This window comes from Lepidothrix coronata, unplaced genomic scaffold (genome assembly GCF_001604755.1).
Source record: "Lepidothrix coronata isolate B3197 unplaced genomic scaffold, Lepidothrix_coronata-1.0 Scaffold337, whole genome shotgun sequence".
NCBI classification, from domain to species: Eukaryota; Metazoa; Chordata; class Aves; order Passeriformes; family Pipridae; genus Lepidothrix; species Lepidothrix coronata.
The window spans coordinates 238,412-263,862 of NW_016690517.1; the positions used below are offsets into that span (position 1 = coordinate 238,412).

Here is a 25,451-nt window from a genome sequence, read left to right on the forward strand (position 1 = left end):
CACTGTGGGAAATGAGATGGTGAATGTTTTCAAGTGCAGTATTTACATCCCCTGCCAAACCCTTCACATCTGCCCAGCTCCGCCGTCAAGCCTCCATCCATCTGGCCGGGAACAGCAGGTCCTCCAGCCTGCCTGCATCCCACAAGGGCATTTCCTTCCTGCTCCCTCCGTGCCAGCTGCCAGGGATGCTGCTCAGCAGGGAAGGGCTCGAGCAAAAGCACTGAAAGGAGGAGGGTGGCTGGTTTGGTTTTTCTTGTAGTGCATGTGAAATGAATTCCCGACATCTCTGAAAGCACTCGCTCCCTGCCTGAGATCTCATGTGCTGAAGGGGCAATGAAACACTCCTGGGTTTTGTCCCTCTTCCTTACAGTCCTGCCACTGCTCCTGGGAGCCTGAGGGCGTTTGAACTGCTGGGGTGGGGGCAGCGGGTGCTGCTTTGCCTGCTCCCCTCCTCTTTGAGTGCTGCAAACTCTTGGTCACAGCACTCACGGATAAGGCAGCTGTGTTTCCTCTCAGGCACACGGTGTGACTCTTGGGGATGGGCCTGTGCAGGGCTAAGAGTTGGCCTCGATGATCCCTTCCAACTCGGTGTGCTCTGTGATTCTGTGCCCACGGGTGGGTGTCCCCACGCTGCCTCCCCAGGGCTGTGCAGCACCTGAGACAGCCTGGCTGCGTTTCCATCCCCGCAGCGGGATGGGCTGTGGCAGGGCCACCCTCTCTCCGGTGCCATCCCCTCTGTGCCCAAGTAAGGGCCTCCACACCCCCTCTGCCAAATGCCACCTCCGTTCCAGGTCGGTGCGGTCGCTGGCTGGGTGGGATGTTTGCCGGCGGCAGGAAAGGTGGAGCCACGCCGGGATTGCTCCCCGACGATGCCACAACGTCGCCTGCGCCCGCTCTGCTCTCCCCTGACCCTCTTGTTGTGTGTTCCCCCCACAGAGTGCGATTGCCATCCCGTGGGTGCCGCCGGCCAAACCTGCAACCAAACCACGGGCCAGTGTCCCTGCAAGGACGGTGTCACCGGCATCACCTGCAACCGATGCGCCAAAGGCTACCAGCAAAGCCGCTCTCCCATCGCCCCCTGCATAAGTAGGTGGATCACTCTTTCAGTGTCTGTAGATTAGAGATATTAACCCTTAAAAAGCCGCAGGAGCCACTGCCCGTGTTGGGAGGCTGCTTAACCCTGTCGCGACCGTGCCAGCGGGCAGTGCTCGGGGGATGGAGCTGCCTGGGTTCCCCTCCCATCCCCACAGGAGGGAACATAGCCCAGGATCCAGCACTGGCTTCCAAACAGCTCATCTGCCTCATTGGGTGGGCTGTGTGGGTGCAGTTACAGACCAGTTTGATGGTAATTTGATTTTGCTTCATGGAGCAAAGGTGCCTCAAGAGCACATTTATTTTTGGGTACCACATCAGGTCTGGATGCTAGAGCAGATCCCTACAAACAGGATTTTCTCTCCAAAGCCAGGTTGTGCTGCACTGACACAGAGCTCAGATCAGAAGAGCTGCTGGTTTGGTGAAGTTGCCATCACAGTAACACAGTGATAGCACCTGGGTTGCTAAAGGGGATCTTGCACTCACACAACCCTCCCAGAAACAGAGGCTGGTTTATTGTTTGCTTCCTTGGGCTTGCTTTTCAATTTGCCTTCCCAAGGCTGCTCTCCTTCTCTGCTCTTCAAACAACAGCAGGGAGCACCCCGGTACAGGTACAGCTCCCAAAGTGTCTCCACTGCAGCATTTGCTCTGCAAACACCCAGATCCCCACTCAGCCCCTGCTGAGCTCTCACTGCCCAGGCAAGGTGGGCTTTAGCCTGGTGCTCCTCTCTGCTGCCTGTTGGGTTTGCTGCTGTTGGATCATTCAGTGGCTCATGCACCTTGTGAGACATCTCCCCCCACCCTAACGAAAGGAAGCATCAAAATTAGTGTGCCTGGGATGGGCTGGGAAGGAGGAACTGCTCCCCTCAAGAGTGATTCTTTGCTCCTAAGAGGGGAAAAAGGCCCAACGAGAAAAGTGAAGGTTGAAAAAACTCAAGTCTTTCCTGGGAACCCACAGTCTGCTCCTGCTCTGTCCCCCCCCCCAGCATCTCCTTCTCAGCATGGCCATTGCTGAATTATGGGGAAGATACCCTTTGTCCACCTTCTCCTGCTGAAGAAAACATGCATTCTGGGTGGGTTTTGGTCACTTGAGATTCATTTTTCCCCATGTTGCAATGGGACAGCAAGAGCTCAAACTAGATGCTTATTTCTCCAAGACCTCCAGTCGTGGCTCCAGGCTGTGCTGCAGCAAGTATGCACAAAGGTTTATCATTAGCCATTCCCCAGGGCCATGGCAAATCAGAGAGTAAATTGTTCCTTGCATCAGCTCCCTTGGGATTTGTTGCACTAAATAAAGACAGACACAGGATTTCAACATGACCCATGCAGGGGTTTGGAGCCGGGCTGTGCTCACACAGCTCCCGACCCTGCGTGCTCAAGGCTGGTGTGAGCCTGGCAGGGCTGCCCTGCCTGGCCCTGCCACCTGACCACCACCCAGCACCCATGGGAGCCACTTACTTCTGTGTCACTGCAAAACATCCTTGCCTAGGGATGTTTTGCTAAAAATGCTTTCCAAGCCAGGCTCTGGCCTGGCCGTCAAGCCCACGGGCAGTTGTTGGGAGCTGGATCTGCACATAGGACTCTAAAGCAATTCAAGTGAAGATATGAGCAACTCACAATTCCCTCATCCCAGAAAAACCCAAACCAGGACATTTTCGTCCTTGAAAAATGTCAGTCAGCATATCCCACACGTGGGAGGGGATGGAGTTCACACATGTTTGATCTGTGTGTAGTGGGGGGCTCCATCCCTGCCCACGCTGCTCTCCCACTGCCACAGGCTCACTGCCACTAGCAAGGGGCTGCCACCTTGCCTGCAAGGGCACAGTTACTCTCTGATTTACCACTGCTTATGTTTTCCCTGTTCCAGAGACTTACAATCATGCAAAAAACACCTCATGGGGAATGAACAAGACCCCAGTAGGGTCTGTCTGCACTGCAGGCAGACGTACCCACCCAGCCTTTTGGGATGGCTGTGCTGGCTGTCTGTGTGCTTCCTGACTATGTACCATGTCTTTCACATGGGCTATGCCTGTGTTTAATTTCATGAGAGTGAATGACTTGAAAAAATCATCTAATGCTAATTGGGCTGCACCCCTATGAGCTGCTGTCACCACAATGCAGACTGACCCCAGCAAACCCTGCCTTCGTGGCCAGGTGTGTTCCCAAGAGCACAAGTGGAAGGAGGCAAATGCTGACCCCCAGCTCATGCCTAAATTCCACTTTCAAACTGGGCTGGTGGGGAGTTCCCCCACCAGGATTACCAGGAATGCACAGAAATTGCATCATCATGCCCTGAATGTGTGAAGGATGTCTGTGATGAGAGCTATGTATGTGCTCTGGGAAAGGAGAGCATCCTGCAAAGCTGGGGCCATCCCTCCATCCACAGCCCATCCCTTGAATTTCAACAAACACAGCCAGGTGTGGGCATGAAAATCCCGAATATTATGTGGTTTTTGCTCTGCAAAGCTGGTCCCAAACCAAAACCAGGGACCAGTGCATTGGCACCAGATATGTTTGTTTTTCCCTTAAATGTGTGAGGTAACACCTGTATCCCTGCAGAGAGATGCAATGCTTTACCTGCACCCTCTCTCACAGGAGAGGAGTGCTCACACTGCCTCAGACGTGGGTGGAGACAGCAGCTGGAAGGGACAGCCCTGGGACAGGGAGAGGCAGCAGCATTCCCACTGCCTGCAGGGGCTGGGCACAGTGCAGCCCGCAGCCACAAGCCCAAATGTTTTGCTAAAAACCCCCTTCCCCACACCCTCCAGGGAGGCCTGACTCCCCAGTAGGTATGGTCCTGGGGCTCTTGCAATGCTCCTTGCTGGAGGACATCGTTGGGAAACCCTCCGTGCTGGTAGACACGGCTGGGGAGGGAACATGCAGTGTGTGCAGGGGCCAGGCTCTCTGGGATTTGGAATAATTCCTCCTCCTTTTATCTCCCCTCTGCTCCTGCCTCCTCCTGTCCCGCACAGAGATCCCCGCCGCGCCCCCCACCACGGCCGCCAGCAGCACGGAGGAGCCCGCAGGTACGTTCTCTCTTCTTTTGAAGCACTGTGATGCTAAAAGCCTTCTGAGCAACCCCCTCCCTTGAATGAAGTTCCATTAAATACATAAATCCTGGTGTTTGTACCGGGACAAGTGGTTTCCTTTTACGCCCAAGCGTCTGAGTGTTCAAAACAGCTGTGCAGCATCCTGAGAGACGGGTGTTCCTCAGAGCATGTGGGAGTGCAGAGAAGGTGGAGAGAGGTTTTTCCAGAGGTTCTAAATCCATAAGCACACAGGGTGGAACCTAATGTGTGGTTCCACTCAATGTGGAACCAACACTTGATGGAAAAGGGGTAAGGATTCGAAACCACCACTGGTTGATTAGAAAGTTTCGTGGTTACCTTCTCAGAAAGATGAGAACAGTTCCAAGGAGATTTTCTGGTGGAGAAGGACTGGAGAACCAAAAATCCTCCAAAAGGGAAAAAATACCTAATCACTGCTTACTGCTGTATAGGAGCATTCCTGTTGTATTCCTAGATCTGAGCATTCCTTGTGCCAAGCAGTCTCGGGTGCTGATGTGACCTGTGTGTGTTATAACAATGTGTCTCATGTCCGGATCTGAGCAGGGGATGATGGCAGGAGCCAGAGAGTCCCAGGAAAGGGTGACTTGTCCCACTGCCTGCAGGTTCCTGGGGTATTTGAGCAGTGCCACAGCTGTGAAGGACACGAGGTGTAAAGGCTGTTTACTTTTGCCTCAGCAGTGTAGGAGGGTTCATAAATTTAGGAGTTTGTACTAAAAGTGATGGACGCCACCTTGAATTGAACTCTGAGCCGAGGCTCGTCCTGTGGCAAGGGTTGTCACACGGGCTGTGTGTGTTGCTGTGTGCTCAGGAGCTCTCCCAGGGTGGGGAACCCAGGGAGCAAAGGGACAAGGTCTTAGGTCGCCAGTGTCATGGCAAGGTAAATCCCAGGGTGTTCCATGGGACTGATTTAAAGGACAAGTCCTGCTACGTGTAAATGCAGAAGCAGCAACTCTGTGTTTCAGTATCAGGCTGGTCCGGGCAAGAATGATCTTCCAGCCTTGGGTTGTGCCTGTTGTTTCCTGTGTGCTTCTGGAAGTGTTCCCTCCGAGCTGCAGGGCTGGAAGGAGCCTGAAGACACACCAAGGGCTGCCCCAGGCAGCTCCCTCCAGCCCAGCCCTGCTGAGCAGCCCTTTGGGTGCTTTGCCTTAGACATTGGGTACCAGCATGAGGTGTGTTGTTTGGGGAGTCCCTACAAAACAAGGTGTTGGGTTATCAGGAACAGGGACCATCACACTTAAGCTGAAGCCAAGCAGGAGCAGGTCTTCTCTTCCTTACAACACTGTTTCCTGGTAATACCAGCCTCTGTTACCCAACTCCATCAGGAGAAATCTTCTTCCTCAGGTCCTCAGGAGCTTACTCGTATGATGTAGTGCAGCTCACCATCTTCTTTCAGCCACACAGAGCCCCTCCCCACAGCTCCTGTTAGCCCCTCTATCTTGTCCTGGCTGTAAGGGGACTTGGTGTGGGGATGTCCCCACCTTGGCCACCTGTGGGCTCCATGCAGGTACCAACACAGCTGGGGAAACAACTCCTTCCTTGAATTCCCCCACTGCCCCGGGCAAACGCCAGCTGGGAGAGCTGCATTTGGCCATCCCAAATCCACCTTGATTGGCCACAGCCCTTGTCAGTGCCTGCCCTGATGTGCTGTGGCAGTGTGACCTGTAGGAGCCCCAGGCTGTGAGTCACGGCCACCAGCTCAGCACCAGGCCCTGTGTGGGGTGGGCTGGGGCAGCGCTGGGGCTGGTGCCCCCCTGGCCCCTTAGCGGGGTCAGGACAAGCACGGAGCCTGCAGCAATTGGACCCTTGAGCAGGATAAGGGGATGCACAACCCATTTTAGGCACAAAATGGGGTCACTTTGATGAGGAGCAGGTCCCTGTGCAACTAGTGGGGAGAGCCAGGTGCTCCCTGCCAGCCCTGCATCTCCCTGAATGCCAACAGGGATGGCTGCAGGGATCAGAGGCAGGTCGGTCAGGAGGTGCCCTTCACCTTAGACCAAGGCTTTGGGTAGGTGATTGCAGGGTTTTCCAGCCTTTCTCCAAAGCCACCTTCTCTCCCTGGTGCTGCTGGCAGGGCTGCACCCCCTGGTCCTGACCCCCCACAGCCCCTGGCAGCAAACAGCTCCACTGGGGAAGGAGTGAGTCCCACAGCTCTGCACCCTCTTTGTGAGGAAAGGGGTTATTTAGGGATCTGCCCAAGCCCAACTGAGTTGCCATAAAGCCACTAACTGAGAACATCTCAGCAGGGTCAGAGACACCTCCCTTCAGCAGAGGAACCCTTGGGAAAAGGTTATCCATGGGGGCATCCTGACAGCCTGCGAGCCATGAGCAATGACTCGACAACATTTCTTGGATCCCTGTGTCACTGGAGGGCTGGATCTCCCCACTCCCTGCCCAGAAGGGTGACCAGAGACCAACCCAGCTCACCAGGAGCCACTTGTCCTGCCTCCTCATGAAAGCTGAGCCAAGCTGAGCAATCTGACAGGCCCAGCACCCCATCATAATTCTACTCACAGTGATTTTATTGGATTTTTTAAGCACTGTTTTGTCCAAGGAACTTGAACCGTCCACATTTCACCCCTTCCCCTTGAGGGGGATCATCTGACAGTGCTGTGCCTTGGCAACCCTCAGAGCCCCCCATCCTGTAGAATTCTGCTGAACTTTGTGGGGGTTCTTAGCACATCCTTAAATCAGTGTGTCTGCAAGCCAGAGCTCCTGTGCTGTGGGAGCAAAAGGGTTACAGAGATGGAGAAGGTAAATAGTGAGAGATTTTGGATGCAGCCAGTTCTGGGAGAGATGCTGCTTTATTTCCTTTGCTCGAAGCTGCAGGGGACAGAAAGCACCACCCTGGCCAAGAGCTGAGAGAGCATCACTCCACTGGGAGCCAACGAGGGGCACGTTGCAGAAGACCATGGGCCAAACCTGGCCTTGGTACAAGGGGTGGGACAACATCAGCTTTGGTGGGGGGGGTCCTGCCTGGCTCTGCTTAGCTCTCAGAGGTCCCAATCAATTTGGGAAAACAGTCCAAAACTGAATTGTTTAGATGAAATGCATTCATGCTCTCCCACTCCGGGAGACTGGAGGATGAGGAGGGGGTGCTCCTCACTTTTGCAGCCTTTCTGAGGCAAGAAAGTGCTACCACCCCATCCTTCTCTGGTCCCATTCAGAGAGGCAGAAGGGCCCCAGTGAAAGGGCAAACAAAAATAACAGTGGGGGGTAAAGGTTTACAAACCTGCCACTCAGTCATTGTCTTATCTGAATCAAATCCAGATTGGTTTGGGAATGATTATCTGAGGTGGATGATTTTGGCTAGTGGGCTTAAATAAAACCAGGTGATTGGATTGATGCAACTTCACATGGTTTTCCCCTGGAAATCAGCCTCTGCAGCTTCAAAACCAGATCTGGAGTTTCCAAATGTCATTTGGGCCCTTTTGTTCCTGGCTGGTGAGGAAGAGGCTGGAAGCAAGTGCAGAAAAGGGGGAAACCCCCAGTCTTGGTGATCCCTGGGGGTCCCCCAGTGTGCACAGCTTGGCTGCAAGTTGCAGCTTTCCCAGACTGCAGAGGTGGGTACATGCCTTGATATCCAAATTTAGCCAGAATCCTCCCCCAAGAACCAGGAATGGGGAAAATTGGCTTCCCTGATGACCTGGAACTCCTGTTTCAGCAGCATTTGCAGGTAGCCAGAGTATTCCAGCCCTAAAAGAGGGTTGGTTTTCTTCTGTCTGAGTGTCAGAAGCTTTAATCTTTGCGTGCCCATGCCTAGATGAATTGAGGTGATGCCAAGCCACCTTCTGAGAGTCCCCTGCTCCCAGGTACACACCATCCCTCCCAGGACAATCACAGGGTGAGCAGCAGGAATGGGCTCCTGCATCCCTCAGCAGAAAGGCAAAATGCAGATTTCAGAGGGTGGGCAGAGGCTCACAGCCTGTCTCCACAGATAGGCATGGAGGAAAAAGGGGTCCCTGGGGTCTGCTGCCACCAGCATCTGCAGCACCCCAGCAAAACCTCAGCAGGCACAGGTAGAAGATGAGTTAAATAAATCCCTTGCTCCCACCACATGTACAGGAGCTGTGCTTGAATTTCATGGCTCGGGCAGATGGGAGAAATCTCCTTATCCCCAGCCTCCTAGCTAGTCTGTACCCCTGCATCCCCAAGGGAAAGTGCCTTTTTGGCTCCACAGCTCCACTCCGGGCAGATGAGCGGATCACTGTCCCCCTGCTCACAGCCCTGTAAACACAGTGATCATCGCTGCAGCAGCAGCTTCAAGGCAAGAGTGACAGTAGGAAAGGATTAAATGTACCACAGCTCCTTTTAACGAGCTGCAGCAGCTGGAAACAAGGAGTCAACACCGTGTGAGCTGCCAGCTGCCTCCACAACATCTGCGAGGGGTGCGAGGCTCGCTCGGAAAATGAGAGCGCGGGGACAGGAGCACAGCCAGGCTGAGCTTTCCTTTGGGCTGGGAGCAGTGACCTGCCTCAGCCATCACCCAGCACTGGTGTGCAGTGAACAGGAGTGTGTGCACGTGTGTTGCCACTCGTGTCAGCACTCACAGGGTCTGGAGGGGATCAGCAGCACCGGATCTGAGCACGGGCCCGGCACTGCTCCCTTCCTTCCCAAAGGGCTCCCAAAGGGCCGGGGGGGGAGCTGCCAGGGCACAGCCTGCCTGCTCATCTGGGTGAGGATGGGATGGGGCATGGCCAGAGGGACCCTGTGGAGAGAAAAGCCACAGCACTTTGCTCCGAGGAAGCTCTAACAGTGAGTGTCAGCTCTGTCTGTGGAGAGCAGGGCACCTCCCACAGCCTGGGAATAAAGGTCTGCCCAGCTGCCTTCGGCACAATCGGGGGCACAAACTGTCATTTCAGTCACCCTGGTGTAAATCTGGGCTCAGTCTGGGGGTCTCCAGCTTTGTACCCATCCAAATGAGGAATGAATTCAGCCCTGCATGGGTATTCTCTTGCCTGTCTCGGGCTGTAAGCGAGGTGATGGATTGACTGCATGATTGATTGACTGATTGATCGGCCGCAGGGTCCAGCTCCCTCCTGAAAAGAGGTTTCTCATGGTGATCTGCAGTGAATGGCTGTGAGCACAATAGGGGTGAGGGACTTCCAGAGAGGAAACTTCTGGTCACTTCAAAATATCTCAGAAAGTCTGGGGGGAAAAAAACAAAACAAACTCCACAAAACTGCTAAAATGCAGATAAGCCTCAGGCACAACTGCACCGTGCTCTTATCACCCCAGTGCAGGGCTTCCTGCATCCCCACATCCATTCAGTCCTCCATCCCTGCATCCCTCCACTCCCAAATCCTTCCATTTCTCCATTCCTCCATTCCCTGCACTCAATTCCTTCCACCTCCAAATCCCTCCAAGTCCTTCATCCCCTTGTTCTTTCATCCCCATATCCCTTAATCCCTGCAACCCTTTATCCCCACATCCTTCCATTCCTCCATCCCCACATCCCTTCATCTCCATCTCCCTTCATTCCTCCATCCCTCCACCCCCAAACCCTCCATTCTTCCATCCCCATATCCTTTCATCCCCATATCCTTCCATCCCTGCAACCCTTCATCCCCACATCCCTCCATCCCTCATCTCTCCATCCCACGTCTTTCCCTCCCCATCTCCCTTCATCCCCACATGCCCAGCTCTGGACACTGCTTGAGGGACTGTCCTTCTGACCCTGGGGGTACCTGGGTGCCCACAAGCCCTGGGCACTGTAGCCAAGCCACGAGCTTCAGATCAAGGACTGCCCAGCTCAGCATCACCCTCAGACCCATTTGCAAAACCAATGATGATGATTTTGAAGTGAAACGAACTGATTCTCTCCCCATCTGGGGACATTTCCAGGTTCTGATTCCCCTTGGAGAAACAAAGCCCTTGTCCCCAGCACCAGCTCTCTGTTTCAAAGTGGGAAGTGTGATTTTCCCTGTTCTGGTTCTGCTCAGCTGGGAGCTGCTTTTGGGCAGGAATTTAGGGGGTGGCTGATGCTCCCGAGGACAGATGGCTTCCTATGAATGTATTTAATGGTGTTGTCAGTGGCTCTTGGCAGTTCTGCATCCCAGGGCACCCCTGGAGTTCAGGAAGCAGCACCCCTGGAGCTCGTCAGTGGCTTGGGATATGTTTGGAGTGGGGAAGCACCGGGTGTGGATGAAGCCCTGTCAGGGCTGGCACCCCCACGTGTCCTGGGGCTCAGTGCTGGGTTTGATCCTGTGGGAAGGGGGTAGAAAATGTGCTGCCAGCCCCGTGTGCTCCTGGGAGAGAGTGAGGAGGGTGGAGAGGAGGGGGTGGATGAACCATAAAACTCGGTGTTGGTGTGGTGTTTTCCAGTGCACTGTTTTCCAGTGGGTCACAGTGGGACTGTCCCCACTGTGTCACCAGCAGCCATAGCCTTCCTACTCACTCCCTTTATATCTGGGAAAATTGGGATGCTGATGAGGCCATGGCTGCTATGGGCACCATGTCCCAAAACACCAGATATCACTCAGGCCATTCTCTCCTGTTCCCAAACTGGCAGCAGGCAGCTCAGGAGGCAGGGAGCAAACTCACCCCGAGGCACAGTGGGGCTTGGGGGTGTCTGGGGGTGATTCTCCCTCTGAACACCGTGACCAGGGTTCCCAGGGATGCACCAAAGGCACCCAAACCATGGCTGGAGCACAGCTGGAACTGGAGCGGCTGAGCATGGGGGGCCTGGCAAGGGCAGTTCCCCTGAGGTCATGGGCAGCCCCGGCCGCATCCTGCAGGTGCTGGGGGTCATGCGGGAGGGTCCAGTGGCCCCCAAGCCACGCTGGGTGCTGGGGAGGTGAGAAGGGGCTGCGGGCTCCTGTGAAGCCCTCGCTGCCGCTCCCCGTCCGCTCCAGGCGAGAGGCTTTAATCTAATTACATGCTTTATTTGCGCCAATTTGTTTTTCAATCAATCTTGCTCAGCCAGAAGAAAGGAGGCTACTGTGGGCTCATTTGCACCTCCTTGTTCCAAGGGAGAGGTTAATGGCAGTTATCCACTGGGATGCTGTGGTCCTGGCTCTCCCCTGTGGGGCTGCCCAGCCGGGGGTTCAGGCAGCTTCTCCCTCAGCACCAGGCAGCAAGTCCCCAGTTTGGGCACGGAGCAGCCTGGATGCTGCCTGGGGATCTTTGGAACAGGCTGTCTTGTGAGGATCTGCTGCAGGCAGGGCTCAGGATGCTCCTGCCAGGTGGTCCCAGGGAGTCCCGGAGCTGTCCTGCAGGAAAGGTTTTGTGTATCTGTTTTGGGGGGTTTCAGGAGGGTCCCAGGGAAAGGTTAGGCCTGAAGAGCACCAAAACAAACAAAAAAATAGTGGAAATAATTCCTGCCACTCCTCTTGCCCCACTGGGGCTGGTGCAGCTCAGTGTGATCAGTACAGGGCAGGGTTGGCCTCAGTGCCCCACATACTCATGTGCTGGTGCAAAGGTGCTCCTCAGCCTGCTTTGGAGGTCAGAAGATGCTCTGGTGCCCAAGCAGGTGCCTCTGCCTTTGCAGACTGGTCACAGAGCCTCTCCAAGGCTGGGTCTCAGCTGATGGGACAAACCCCTGCCAGCTCCTGGAGACTGTTGCTCCAAGGCTGCCCTGAGCCAGCTCAGGGGGTGACCAAGGACAGACAGCAAAGTCTCACAGCTGTGTGGTTAAATGCAAGGCTGTACCAAAGGCTTGCTGTGCACCAGGAATTTGCACAGACCCTCTGTGAGCAGATCCAGACCCTTGGAGTCCCTGTCCACAGGCTCAGGCAGGGACTGCTTCAAACCTGGGGACCATTATGTAGACAACACAACATGTGTGACTTGAGCAGCCCAGTCCCAGCTCATCCCAGGTCAAAGGCTTGGAAAAGATGTGTCTCCCCATTCCAGCTCCTAACTGTGCTGGAGGGATGGCCAAGGCCACCAGCCAGAGGCACTGGCTGTCCTGCAGCAGGCCCAGGATGAAGGGCACTGATTTGCACGTCATATTTGCAAAGGGCATCATGCTCAACAGCTGGGTCATCACCAGGTAGGGGGAGAGGAGCCAGTGTAGTCATAACAGACCTCCTGCTCCATCCAATGGCTGGACAAGGGTGCAGGAGGAATGATCCCACTGCTAAAGTGAATAACCTGGGAGGGATTCTCTGCCCTAAGTTTGCTTTTTTATTAAAGCTTCTTTATATTAAAGCGGCCAACTCTGAGACAAAGACTCCCACTGGAGTCCAGCCCAAATTAGGTCACAGCATCGATCCCTCACAGGCCATGTGTGCTCTGAGAGCCAAACACATTGCAGTCCCTGCTGCTTGTCCCACAGGGAGGATCCCATCCGTATTCCCTGGACAAGGAGAGGGCCACTCCAGAGCATCCCCTCTCTCAGGATGTGTGGGCAGCAAAGGCCAAGAGCTGGAAGCTTGGAGCAAGCAGAGCTGGCACTCTCCAAAATGACTCTAACAGTCGTTCACTGAGACTGAGGGAGGAGATGTTAAAATAATTCTTTGGGATGGAAGCAAGGGGCAGCCTCAGTGCTGTGGGAAGCAAAACAGGATTTCATGGTCATCTGGGGAAATGTCCAGAGGTCTAAGAGCCAAAGGCATCCCTGCCATAACTGCTACAGGCCAAACCCTGGCACAGGGTCATCCTCTCCTGTCCCAGTGCTGGGTAGTTGTGGATTGCATTTTATCCTGTGTTGCCTGGGAGTTAAACTGCCTTTGGGATGCCTTGAGACAGCTTCCAGAAATGTTTTCATGCCCAGTTTGAGCACACTGAGCACCCAGCTGAGCCCCTGCTCAACCACAGGGCAGAGACACGATGTTGTCGCCCCTGCCCTTCCCAAACAAAAACTGGCTCCCCCCACACACACCCCTTCTGCTCCTTGTGCTGTTCCTCCATGTCCCCAGCCACAAGCTGAAGATGTGGGACTGCTGCCTGTAAGAAGGGCTGGAAATTTATTCCCAGAGTCTGAACAGCCTGGAAGAGCACTCAGTTCTGTGGGGAAGGGGCAGCAGGAACCTCTGCAGACCAGTGGAGCCGTAGGCTGCAGTCCACGGTGTCCTGTATGTCCCACAGGACTAAGGCTGCAGCAGTTCTTTGGAGCACCTGGAATAGTTTTGTGGTTGTTGGATAGGCTCGTGGAACCACACCAGGGCTTTGGTTGAGAGCACTGCTGAGCTGCAGGATCTGGGCATGGACACAGCCAAGAGCTGGGATTCCCTAACTCCTGATGAAGGGAGGGATCACTTGGGTCCATCTTCAGCATCACTGTGATATCAGAGCTCACAAAAATACACCTTCCTCTCCTTCTCGAGCAGATTCTGCAGCACAGAAACATAAATCACATCCCCTAGGTGGGGGCAGACCCCCCCCCCAACTGTTAGAAAACCAGAAGCAGCAGCACAGCTGGAGCACGGGTTTGGAGATGCCTGCAGAGGGGTTTAAGTGTTGTGCACTGGCATTTCCAAGCACAGTTTTGGATATACCTGCAGAGAGGTTTAGCTGTTGTGCACTGGCATTTCCAAGCACAGTTTTGGATATACCTGCAGAGAGGTTTAACTGTTGTGCACTGGCATTTCCAAGCACAGTTTTGGATATACCTGCAGAGAGGTTTAGCTGTTGTGCAATGGCATTTCCAAGCACAGATTTGCCCAGAGCTGGTGGGGACCTGGATGCTGCCGTGTTTCCCCTGTCACAAGGGGCAGCTCATGCACCAGCCCTGTGTGGGGATTTCTGACCAGTAATGCTGGGGAAGGAAGAGAAAAGGGCAGAGAGATGAGAGCTGCTCACCACCACGGTCCCCTTGCATTACAGCAAGTCAAAACAGCCCCACTGATATGCACTGGCCCACTCTGGGGGTATTTGGGACCCCAGGCAGGCCCTACTGCATTTCCTCAGTCCTGTTCTCTCCAGTTATAGAATCATGGATGTAGGATTTGATAACTGGCCCTGCACCTTCATTTAGTGGCTCAGTATGGTTGCACATCCCACCCAGTGACTACAGGAGATGGGGGCACCCAGGCCCCCCCTCCAGAGCCCCAGGAGGAAGCACAACCCCCTGGGAGAGAAAGCAGGAAAATGCCCTTCACCCTGAAATGCTGAGGTCAGACCATCAAGGCTGGGGCTCCCCTTCTAAGCCACAACACCTCCACTTTGGATCGCAGCCCACAAAGGCATTTAGGGCCCTACCTGGGGGAAATCAATAGGAATTTAGCTGCATAAATTGGGATTAGAAATCTGAATCCCCTTGGGGATCTAAGCCTTATATCTGCATTTCGAGTTAGGTACCCAGGCCAAGAAATGTGGCTTTAATCGTTCTATCATGTCAGAATCAAGGGGCCTTTAATTTCCGTTACCGACATGTGGCTTTCGCAGCGGCTTAAAGCTCATTTTGGAACTGCAAGCGCAGCGAGAGGCGCCTCGTGCAGCGTCTTCTCAGGAACAACACTCAGCACCCCCAGCTCTGCTGCCAGCACCTCCATCCTGCCCAGCCCTGGGAGCATCAGCACTCAGAGTCACACGATATTCTGGGTTGGGAGGGACCCACAAGGATCACAGAGTCCCAGCTCTTAAATAAACGGGCTCTGGGGGGAACGTGGTGTGTTAGCAAAGCACGGGGTGCCCAGGGGGCCCAGCATCCCACAGCTCCCAGTCTGCTGGGAGCAACCCCAGCCCTGCCCGAACCAACCCCAAAACGAAGATGTTTAAAAATAAAATTTAAAAAAAAATTCAAATTAAAAAAAAAAATAAAAAAAGGCGAAACAAAGAAGGTGTTTAGCTGTGAAAACTCTTTGCTCAGCCAGAGAATTAGTTATATCAAGGGGATGGGCTGAGCTGCAAAGCTGCTGAAGGCTGTGCTGACACTTTTTACTAAGCTGCGACGGACACGAAACAGCCGCCCCAGCCGCCCGCCACCTGCTCCCTCCGCGAACAAGTAGCGCCAAACGCCTCTTCCCAGATCCCCTCCCACTCTGTTTATCCGGGAAACGCAGAAAGTTGGTGCTTTCCCGCAGGGAAGGGCGCTCCCGGCCCCGGGGAGCCGGCAGGGAGGAGCAGGATGTCACCGCGCCGGGAGGCAGTGATGAAGAAAAAAAAAAAAAAAGGCACTAAGGTCTGGTTGTGCTTTGGGTTTGAGCCTCTGAAACTGGGATTTGCTCTGAAATATTTGTGCAGCTGAGCAAACTCGGGGCGGAAAGTGCCGGGAGCAGGGGAGGAGGGTGCTTGGATATCAGCACTTGGTTTCTCCTGCACCGCTGTGCTGTAGCCAGGGGGGTTTGGGTCCTTCAGAAGGGGGGTGGCTGGGTCAGATTAAGGCTATGAGCAGCTCAGAGAGGTCTCAGGTCCTGCCCAGGGCCAGGCAGGCTGAGAGGACAGGTCTGCCCGGAGGAGGAGCAGGGCAGGGCAGCAGCAGGGTGAGCACCAACCCTTGTTCTGCACCCCCGTGTGCAGGGGACATTCGTACAGCACGGTGGGCAGAGAGCTGGGCCTGACACCATCCACCCCTCCTGGTGCCCCCACATCCCACCTATAGGACCTGGCTGAACAGGACCTGGACACCGATCACCCCATGCTTCAGGTACCAGGTTGTTCCCCACCCCAAAGAGGCTTCACCTCTTCAGGCAGCTCCCTTAATCTTCAGCCTGACCTTCTGGCCAGACTCTGGCATCACCTTCCATGGGCAGGTTACCTCAGGCTGATCCTCTGCAGCCTCCTGGAGAGGGGCAAGAGGGACCTGCAGGACAGCAAGGCTCTGGAATAACCAAGCAACACGTGTTGGGACTCCAGAGGTTTGCAACAGAACCATCTAGGAACAACTTTTGTAAGAGTCTCACATGGTTTGTACCTCCTGTGCACACCCCCGAGTCACTGGAACGGCTGTTAGAGCACCCTGGGCCCCACATCCACCCTCTCCTCCCCTTTCAGCCAGCTGATCCTTCCTCCCATCCCTTCCCCAGCTCCACTATCACTTTCCATCAGGGAGCAGCAGCTCAGCAAACCTTCCCCAGAGCCCAAATGCTGAAGTGTCCCTTGGTGGATGAGAGCAGGGTCTGTCCCAGGCGTTAGGCAGCACTGAAATAACATCCTGCAGCATCTCTTCCACACACTTTCCCTAAGCAAGAGTCATCTCTCAGCATTACCCCATGCACACAGCAGTGCTTCCCAGCCAAACTGGCTCAATGCTTGGCTCTGGGAAATCTCATTTGCCCTCCCAAAGAGGCCCCACAGAACCTCCAAGTCACCCAGGAGGCAGGAGAGCTCTCTACATTGGAGACAAAGGAAATGAACCGGGGCAAATCCCCCACCCACGGAAACCAGCCCTGGCATCTGGTGATTCACTGTGATTTACACCAGCTGGCTCTGGCCACAGAGAGTTCAATTCAAACCAGCTGAGGCTCTGGCACAGCCTGTGGGGCTGGAGAAAGAGAAAAGAGAAGGCAGGACAGGGTTGTGTCAGTCAAAACAGGGTCAGACCCAGCTGTAGGTGGGTGTCTTGAGCTCCAGATTTTCGCCCTGGGAGCAAGCAGAGGTGTGGGGATGGGGTGCTGTGGAGATAGGGTGCTGTCCTACAGCATGTGTGGGGTAGCTGGTTGGTGCCCAATCACCCCACAGGCTCCCTGTCTGGGAAACAGCACTAGGATGGGTTTCCAGCAGGTCTGGAATCTCAGGCAGTGTGGAATTATCATAGCAGTGGTGCAAGGACTGGGAAGCTCAGATGTGGTTAGTGATGTTCCTGTGGGGAGAGGCTGCTGAGGTGACTTGGGGTTGTTCCTGTCAGAGGTCTGGACTGAAGTGCAGAGCAATGGTTTCTGTCTGATTGCTGTTTCTTGGGGTGGATCCCAAAGCAGTGCAGTTGGGCTGGAGGAGGATCTGCTCTAGGTGGGCTCTATCAGCCTGGATGGTGGAGACCCCCCTGCCGATCCAGGGGCTGAGCCGTGGAGGTGGGAGCTCTGTCCACCCCACTAGTGCTCAGAGCCAGCTGCTTGCCAGCATCTGTCTGACTTGGCCAGGATAGGAGGGATGTGCAGCCAGAGCTCCCAGGCTTGTCCCTGCTCAGCTGCTCCCTCTCCACCTGCCCCTGCAGAGCAGCTGCTGCCCAGGGGCTGAGGGGTAACAGCAGCAGTGAATATCCACAGAGCTCCAGGATTTCTGTGCCAGGGGAGAACCATCACCATGTTTATCATAACCACGCTGGTGTCCTGAGAACATCCACAGTTGAGCAGAATGATGCCAGAAACCTGCAGGAGCTGCAATGGCCTGTCTGTCCCTTGTCATCCCCTGCTCCACTGAGCAGCTGAGGGGAAGCCTCTCTGAGCTGTCAGGTCACTGCATGCACATTTAGTTCCCTTATAGACTTTTTCTGCAATGTTTATGGCCAGGAACATCTTACCAGTGTGTTGGATCAGGAATATTTCTGTTCCCCCAGCTCAGGGACACCGGGCAGTCACGCCCCACCTGCCACGTAGGCATGGCTGGGACTTTGCTAGTGAATCTCCATCATCTGAACTGCAGTTTTTATGGAATATCCACTCCTTTCTCAGTGCATTTCAAGTTTTACTCAATGTTCAGAGTCATGTTAGATGAGAAAAGCAAATGGAATCAGAGGCTGGAAACCCTCAGTCATCAGCTCAGCTCCTGAGTTTTGAGGGGCTTTGGCTGGGTTGTAGCTGTGCAGAGACCTCAGCTGGGACTCTTGGAGGAGGAAGGGGTCTTGCTTCAAATCATAGCTTTTGGTTTTGGCCCTGACTGGGTAATGCTGAAAGATGAAGCCATGTATTCCTGTGGATGCTCTCCTGAGGAGTGGGAACAGCAGGCAGAGGTGGGGCAGGAGGATGGTGCTGAGCTGGGGGACTCTTCATGGCCATGTTGAGAGGGGCTGGGGCACACATGGATCAGAGGTGTTGGTACTGAGGTGGTACCTGATGATCTTGGCAAGTGTGAGTGTCCAGCTCCTCGAGTTTCCTTCACTTGTTAGTTCCTCCACTCAAACTTTTCAGCTGCTGCTTGGCTCAGGCTGGGTTTGGCTCTGCTGCCAGAGGGACCTGGCAGAGTTGGATCTGGGGTCCATGAGACCTCCTGGAGCATCTCCTCTCCACCTGACAAAGCTCCCCATGGTTCTGAACTCACCTCCCACTCCAGGGACACCTCCTGTACTGGGGCTGGTGAGCTGAGAGGGTGCAGAGCACCCAGTGCACCACACCTGCCCTCCTTGCCTGGGCTGGCTCTGGGCATCCACCACTGGAGATCACCTCCTCCAGCATGGCCCTGTCCCAAAGCTGGCTTCATACCACGGCCCCTGTGTGCACAGCAGAGCTGCAAACAGAGCTATGGCCAGGAAATGCTGCCACTGCTGTGGCTGTGCAGCCACTTCCAAGCTCTGTGCCTGTTTCCCCTCCCAGCCTGCTTAGTGCCAGTGTCCCTGGGAAGGAACTGCTTCTTGCAAGGGCTTTTGCAGCACACAAGGAATGAGGCCTCAAGCCCTGCTGAGGCTGTGGCATGTGCCACCCTGGAGTGTGACACAGCCTCGCTGACAGGGGACAGGGAAGATGCTGCACAGCTTCTCCCCCAGGGTTTCATGTCGTGGTACTGGAGAGGAGGGGGTGTTGCCTGGGCAAGTGTGTTCTGGTCTGGCACTGCCCACGTGGGCTGGGGCAGGATATGGGCACCGGGCATGCACTGGCGTGGGATACCAGCAGCATTCCCATCCTTCCCTGCATCCCCACCCTGCTCAGAGAGCCCTGGGGCCCTGCTGGGGCACTTCAGTTTTCACACCTGGGCTCCATGGGTGGCTGTGCAGGGATGATGGGCAGCTGGGACAGTGGAGGTGTCTGAGGGCTGTCACTGTACCAGACATCCCATTTTTTCCCGAATAAGGGGATTCTGTGTGTTGGGAACCTCTCTCCAGCACCTGTGGGTGCTGAGGAGACATGAGATGTGCATGGGCAGCACGTCCATGAGCCCACCCCGATTCTGGGAGCTGGCATGGGGTGGCACATCTCCAGCTGTGGCACCACTGGAATGTTCCCAGCAGTGGCTGGAGCGCACCAACCGCGTGATGCCGTCCAGCCACATCCCACGTCCCACATCCCTCACCGGAGCAGGTCCCTGGGGAGCAGCAGCTCCCGGGGCAGGGCTCAGCATCCCTGCAGCCACCCGGGCCCGTGGCCCGGCTCCAGCCCTGGTGGCAGTGCCAGGAGGCCGTGCCAGCCCTCCCGCCTGCCGCCGCTCCGGCCCCTGCGCCGCCCGGGCACGGCCGGCGTGTCCCAGCAGTGGGGGCCCATTAGAAATGAAATGTTCCTACTGGGGCATTTTATTTGCACACTTCAGTAGAGTGGACACCAAAAGGCTTTGCTAATGCTTCATGGGCTGCTAATTTCCTCTCTGACCCGCATTGTCGGAGGGTGACCCCAGCCCGAATCTCTCGGCAATGAATGCCAAAGGCTGACACTGGTCCGGGTTAGGGGTGACAATGGGGCCTCTGTGGGCTCCGGGCAGGCTCCAGTTGGGAGCTGGAGAACAGGGAGAATTTGTGTGGCTCTCAAAAGCTCTGGGTGGCACAATAAGGGAGGCCCCCGGGGTCTCCCAGGAAGACAGAGGCGGCCCAGGGAAGCCGGGCTGGGGGAGGCGGGCGGGAGGATGGTTTCCTTTGTGAGCAGCTTTCTTTAGAAAGGAAGGGTTTTCTGAATGCCCCCTTAGACGACCCAATCGGGGCCTGGCAGATGGATATCACAGGCACGCTGCTTATTCATGGCAGGCTGCAGCTTTGAGCCGTCCCCCCTTCCCCCAGCCCTTTATTCATTTTAAGGCTAATTTGTTTTGTTAATGTTTTCTTGCCCTCCCCCTCTCTCCGTGCAGATTGTGACTCATACTGCAAAGCCTCCAAGGGGAAACTGAAGATCAACATGAAGAAGTACTGTAAGAAAGACTATGGTGAGTCCTCCCTCTCAGCGCTGCTTCCCAGGGATGAGAGGTGGCAAAGGGATGCCGAGGAGGAGCATCCCCCTCTGGGGTGTCCCCAAGCCCTCCCAGCCCAGGGAAAGGCTGCTGGCTGTGTTCCAGTCACAGCCATGGGCAGCCCAGCTCTACCTGTGCTGGGTCGTGTGCAGTTTTGGGAATGATTTTTGGCAGGTTTGGACAGGCAGCCCTGGGCAGCAATGCTTGGTGGAGAAAGTGATGCAGTGTGTTTCTTGGGAATTTGGGATGAGGACATTATGGACCCTGATTAGGGGATTGTCTTAGCATCTGCAGGGAGACTCATATTTTCCAGGTGTTTCCAATGTCTTCTTGGTTACAATGACACCATGTCTCCTCTCTTTATAAGGTGCAGCAGGTTTCAAAAAATGTGCTTTGCCGTGGGGATGAGCAGAAAGCAGTTCCCTGTCACCCAGATCCATCCCCCTTAAATCCCGGGACAGTTCAGAAGGTGGTGCAGCCCTGGGACAAGCCAGGGACACTGTGGAATCCTTGCTGGTATCCAGGGTCCTGAGAATCCTTCCACAGCTCTGCCCTGCAGCAGTGGCTTGGAGCAGGCACATCCCAAGATCTCTGCTCCAGGGATTATTTTTAACGTGGGTCCATTCCCAACATGGTCACCAGTGAGTCCATGCAGTGTCCATGCAGGACATATCCAGGGTGACCCCAGGAGGAGCTTCTCTCCTCCTTGGCTCAGACATCACCCACTGGCAGGTGGGGAGGGATGGCTCTGCTCTGTCCCTCCTTTGCCAGCCATGCCAACGCTGCTGGGATGAGCTGAGTGTCAGGAGTAGAACCAGCCTGGAAAAATCTCCTTAAATACAGGTGCCGTGTGCCAGGGGATGGTTAGAAATGCAGCTAAACTTATGGAGGGGTTGGAAATTATCTCCCCCCTCCATGGACTGTAGAGAGGGGAGCGAAGTGTCTGGAGGAAGGACCAACCATGAGCTTTTGGGTTTGACCCAGGGATGGGGAGTGGGCTGAGCACTGGCAAGCCTAGCTCAAAGCTGAGCCTTCACACATGCAAAAACCAGGGAATATGAGATGCTGCAGGGTTTAGCATCTGTCCAGTGCCTGCCAGTCCTTCCCTCCACAGTGGAGGAATACATATCTGTATCTAGATATAAATATATGCATGTGTATGTTTGTATCTGTGTGTATATACATTTCCACCAAACTATCAAGCAAAAGCATCGCATTCCATCGACATGAAAACACCCAGGAGTGGAGATACCTCCTCCCTCCTTCAAACACACAGCAGCAGCTCAGCATGTCTGGGAAGTGTTTGCAAGAGCAGAACGAATTCCCATTTAACAGCCCATCCCTGGACAAGGCACTTCCCAGCAGGGCTGGCTGAGGGATGCTCCACACTGGCTTTGTGCTCTGATACTTCCCCGTGAGCTCAGGGAAGGGGAAAAGGCCTTGGAGGCAAATCTTTTATTTGCATTCCCATTTATTCTTCCTTTATCCACATGGCAAAATGGTTGTGGAGCAGAGAGTATCCCTTGGCAAGGGTGAGGTGCCAGGGCTGGGGTGCAGTTGTGGTCCTCATCCAGCAAGGCTGTGCCGAGGTCTGGTCGTGCTCATAGGAGCTGCTGGAGGTTCAGCACGTGTTGGAAAGGTCCAAGGAATGCCTTTTCCCTTGGATAAAAGGGTTTAATGGCACTTGGGAAAGTCGCTGCTAAAAGGTTATTAAGGTTGTATATGGGGTTATTAAGGAGGGGGGCAGGGCTGAGCCCCAGGCCACTAAAGCTGTGGGGTTTCCTTGTGGGTGAATTCTCTGCTGGCTAAGAAGCTACAAACACATTTCCCACATGTGGACATGCATCCCCCATTTTCCCACCTGGCTTCTCCAGCATGTCTTGAGAGCTGAGCTCACACTGGAGCATTTGCCCCCTGAAGAGGGGAGAAAACAGTTCCTGCTTGACTGCAGGAAAAAACTCGGACTTGTCATGATCCAAGTCGGCCCCAGGGGTTGGGAGAATGGAAGGGAGGACAAAAAGGCAAGTGCATCCCCCTCAGAGCACGTTTCCAGCCAGGCAGTGTCACCTTTCCCTGCGCTCTTGGGGAGAGAATTGGGAGGTTTTGGTGGTGGCAGCACCTGGGTTTTGCTGGAGGGGCAGCCCTGCTGTGGTTTTGCTCCTTGGCTTGTCCAGTGTCACCAGGGGGTGTTGGGGGTTCAGCTGAAAGCTCACTCTTGGTTTTGTTTGAGGCTGTAAAATGGGCTCCAACAGGCCCTGGGGAGATGAGAGCAGCTCAAGAGCTTTTTTGGGCAGGAGATACCCCTGGAGCCATGAAAAGGGGAGAGATACCCCCAGAGCAGTGATTAGGGGAGCTGGAAAGAGCTTTTCTCTTCTCTTTTATCCCACAGCAGCACTTCTGCAGCTTCACCAGTGAGCCAAAACCATTTGCTGGTTTGGGTGAGCGAGTGCAGGAACTGGGGTGCTCCCAGCCGAGCCCTCCTGAATCTGGAGGGGTCCCCAACACCCCCAACCAGCCCCACAGCCACGGCAAATTTGCTTTTCCAAGGGCAAACCAGCCTGGCGAGGCAGCAGGGTGAGCGGTGCCGTGCCGGGGCAGTCCTGGCTTTCACCGGGGTGAGGGAGGGAAGAAAGGGATGAAAAGGTGCAGGGAGGGATAATAAAGACTTTGGGACTGACACCCCAGCAGGAAGCCAATTAGGAGGCTCTTTTCCTCACCGTTCTGCTGCCGTCGCTGTGCTGAATGTCCTAAAAGGCCCTAATTAGCTTGAACAGAGTTACTTCTCCCGCGGGCTCAATCGGGAGCTATCATCCGCCCGCGCTCCTCAATGGGGCTTTTTAGCTCCCCGCTTCATTCAGCCATTCAAAGGGGATATTTTCCCTTATTTATTTTTCTTATCTGTTTGTTTTTGTTGGGTTTGCGGGTTTTTTCTTCTTTTTATTTTAAATTGGGCTTTTTCCCTGCGAGATGGGTTTTGGTGCAAATATTTGGAGTGAAACAGGACGCGGGGAGGGCGGGCTGGGAGATTCGGGGAGGGGGGAAGGCAAGAAGAGAAGCAGAAAAGCTTTTTCTGGGTTTGTTTTGGCTGCGTGGGGGAGCGCAGGGTCACCCAGCTCCCAGAAATCCAGGGGTAGAGGAGGGTTTTCACTGGGTTGGGGTCACTTAAATTAGCCTGGGGAAGCAGAGGGGATCCCTGCTGAACCCACTGAGGGTGGAGATTCCCCCGTGGCCCAAAAGGAGAAGGGATTATTTGATTAGAGCAGGTGATGCTGATCCAGGTGATGTGGGAGCATCCTTTACTCACTTGGGTGCTGCCATTTCATCCTGTCCTTTGGGGCTTTTCCCTCTCTCTGTGTGATTGTGGCTCATCCATTGTGGCTGTGGTAAAGGAAACTTGAAGCTTTTAAACCTCATTTCCCCCCTGATTCTGAGCCCCCTGTGCTGTACCAGGGCCTGATCCTGCCCAGGTGATCCGAGAGAGTTGTGCTGGGTCCTGTGTCCCCAGCCCAGCATCGGGGAGAGGATGGGGGTGAGGAACAGGATCCTCATCTGAAAGGTGAGATCATCTGCTCACTTTGCCCTTTCTTGGAAAAAAAAAAGTGAAGAAAAAAAATCCTTCCTTTCGCGGAGCCTTCACTTAGTCACCCCCTTTGTCGAGAGGAGCTTGGCAGGGGCTGCTGGAAAAAAGGAAAAACGTGTTTTCAAAAGGCAGCTTGCAAAGAGAGAGGGGGGAGAAAAACCCCTGAATCCACAGGAAAACACAAGGCATGGGGGGAAGCACCACCCCGGGTGCTCACAGACCCTTCCACTGCCCGGGAAGGTGGAGAAATCCCATTCCTGGAGTGGGGAAGCACCGAGCAATCCCTCCTGTAACCACGTGCTGAGGGAGTGACCTGGGCAGTGAGGGGACCCCCAGCACCACGGGGAGGGACCGTGCCTGGCCAGGGCACACCCAGGCCGGCCGGGATTAGGGGTCATAAATCTCCAATATTAAACCAGTAGGAAATTGGCAACTGGAGCGAGGCAAAGCCACCGCCAAATAAATTAAAAATTAGAAAATAAGGGGAGAAAAATCCCATTTTAACTCTTTGCTCCAGCGAGGAGCCAGCCCTTTACATTCCCAAACCCAGATGGTGTCGGGGTCACCTTTAGCTGCTGGGTTGGAATAAAATCCACATGGGCTCCACTCTGCTTGTGCAGTGAGATGGGAGCCAAGCCTTTGGAAAGCCCCATCTCAGGCTGGGACACCTGAACCCCAAGCACCCACTTCCATCAGTCCATATTAAACACCTCCTTCCATCAGTCCATATTAAAGACCCTCTTATTCTCCCAGCAAACTGCTCTGCTCCCACTGCCACCCCCCAGGCCCGTGGAATCTTCCCCAGGGGCCAGCACAGTGATGCTCCCAGTCTCTGGAAGCTCCCATGGACAGGTCAGTGCATGGCATATACACAATATTCTGTGTATCCACAATAGGATGCACAGGTTTGGCCCTGCAGCCCAGCCCTAGGTCAGCCTTGGCAGGGGAAACCTTGAAAGCAGGAGATTTATCACAACCCCCAAAAGCAAACCTGAAAATTTAAATAATTATTTTTTTTCCCAGCCTCACTCTTTTCATGGCAATCCCAGGATTTTTGGGCCCCTGACTCATGGTCTCTGAATGCTGTGAGGAGCTGCTTTGCTTTAAGCCTTGTGCAGCTGCCCTCAGACATGTTGTTTGGAGGGTTTGGGTTGGGTTTTGTTTTTATTAACATCAAGCCATCCACCCTTCTGCTTTCATCTCCAGCATCCAGCCCTTGGGTCTTTCTTGTGGCTGGAGGCTCCCTGCCAAGCCTCCAGGAGCCAGGCAGCATCCTGAGCCCCTGAGCTGAGCTCCAGGGAATGCAGGAGGGGAGCAGGGACACTCCATCCCCTCCCACAGCCCGGGGGCCACTCGGCCACCTTTTTCTTGCAAAGCAGCATAACGTGGTGAGACTTGTAAGGCCCCATCCAGGCAGGAATTGTGGTCCAGGAGCACCAGTGTAGGGTGGGATGTGGTTCATGGGGTGGCTCTGTGCACTCACCAGGTCCCCCAGCTCCCCGTGCCCATTGCTGACTGGGGCTCTTTTGGGGCTGACAGGGAGCAGAACAGTGAACCTGGAGAAAAATCCCTGGAGCTGTGGAGGTGTCTGGGGTGCAGCAGCCCCAGATTGCCTGCAGGGCTCAGCTCCCCACTGTTTGCAAAGCTGAGGGACAAGCCACAGGCAGCCCCAAGGCTCTGCCAGGCTTGGAGCCTGCACTGGGGCCCATCCTCACTGGAAACCAGTGTCACCAGCCTGCACTGGGGCCCATCCTCACTGGAAACCAGTGTCACCAGCCTGCACTGGGGCCCATCCTCACTGGAAACCA

General features: G+C 54.8%; 1 protein-coding gene across 1 annotated transcript in view; it reads left to right on the forward strand.

Annotated features, from left to right (window-relative positions):
- NTN1 (netrin 1) overlaps positions 1 to 25,451 on the forward strand; it is a 98,257-nt gene that overhangs the window by 68,478 nt on the left and 4,328 nt on the right. The window contains exons 3-5 of the mRNA XM_017838403.1: positions 937 to 1,086; positions 4,065 to 4,118; positions 19,965 to 20,039. Coding sequence (XP_017693892.1) covers positions 937 to 1,086; positions 4,065 to 4,118; positions 19,965 to 20,039 — 279 coding nt within the window. The remainder of the gene's footprint in view (positions 1 to 936; positions 1,087 to 4,064; positions 4,119 to 19,964; positions 20,040 to 25,451) is intronic.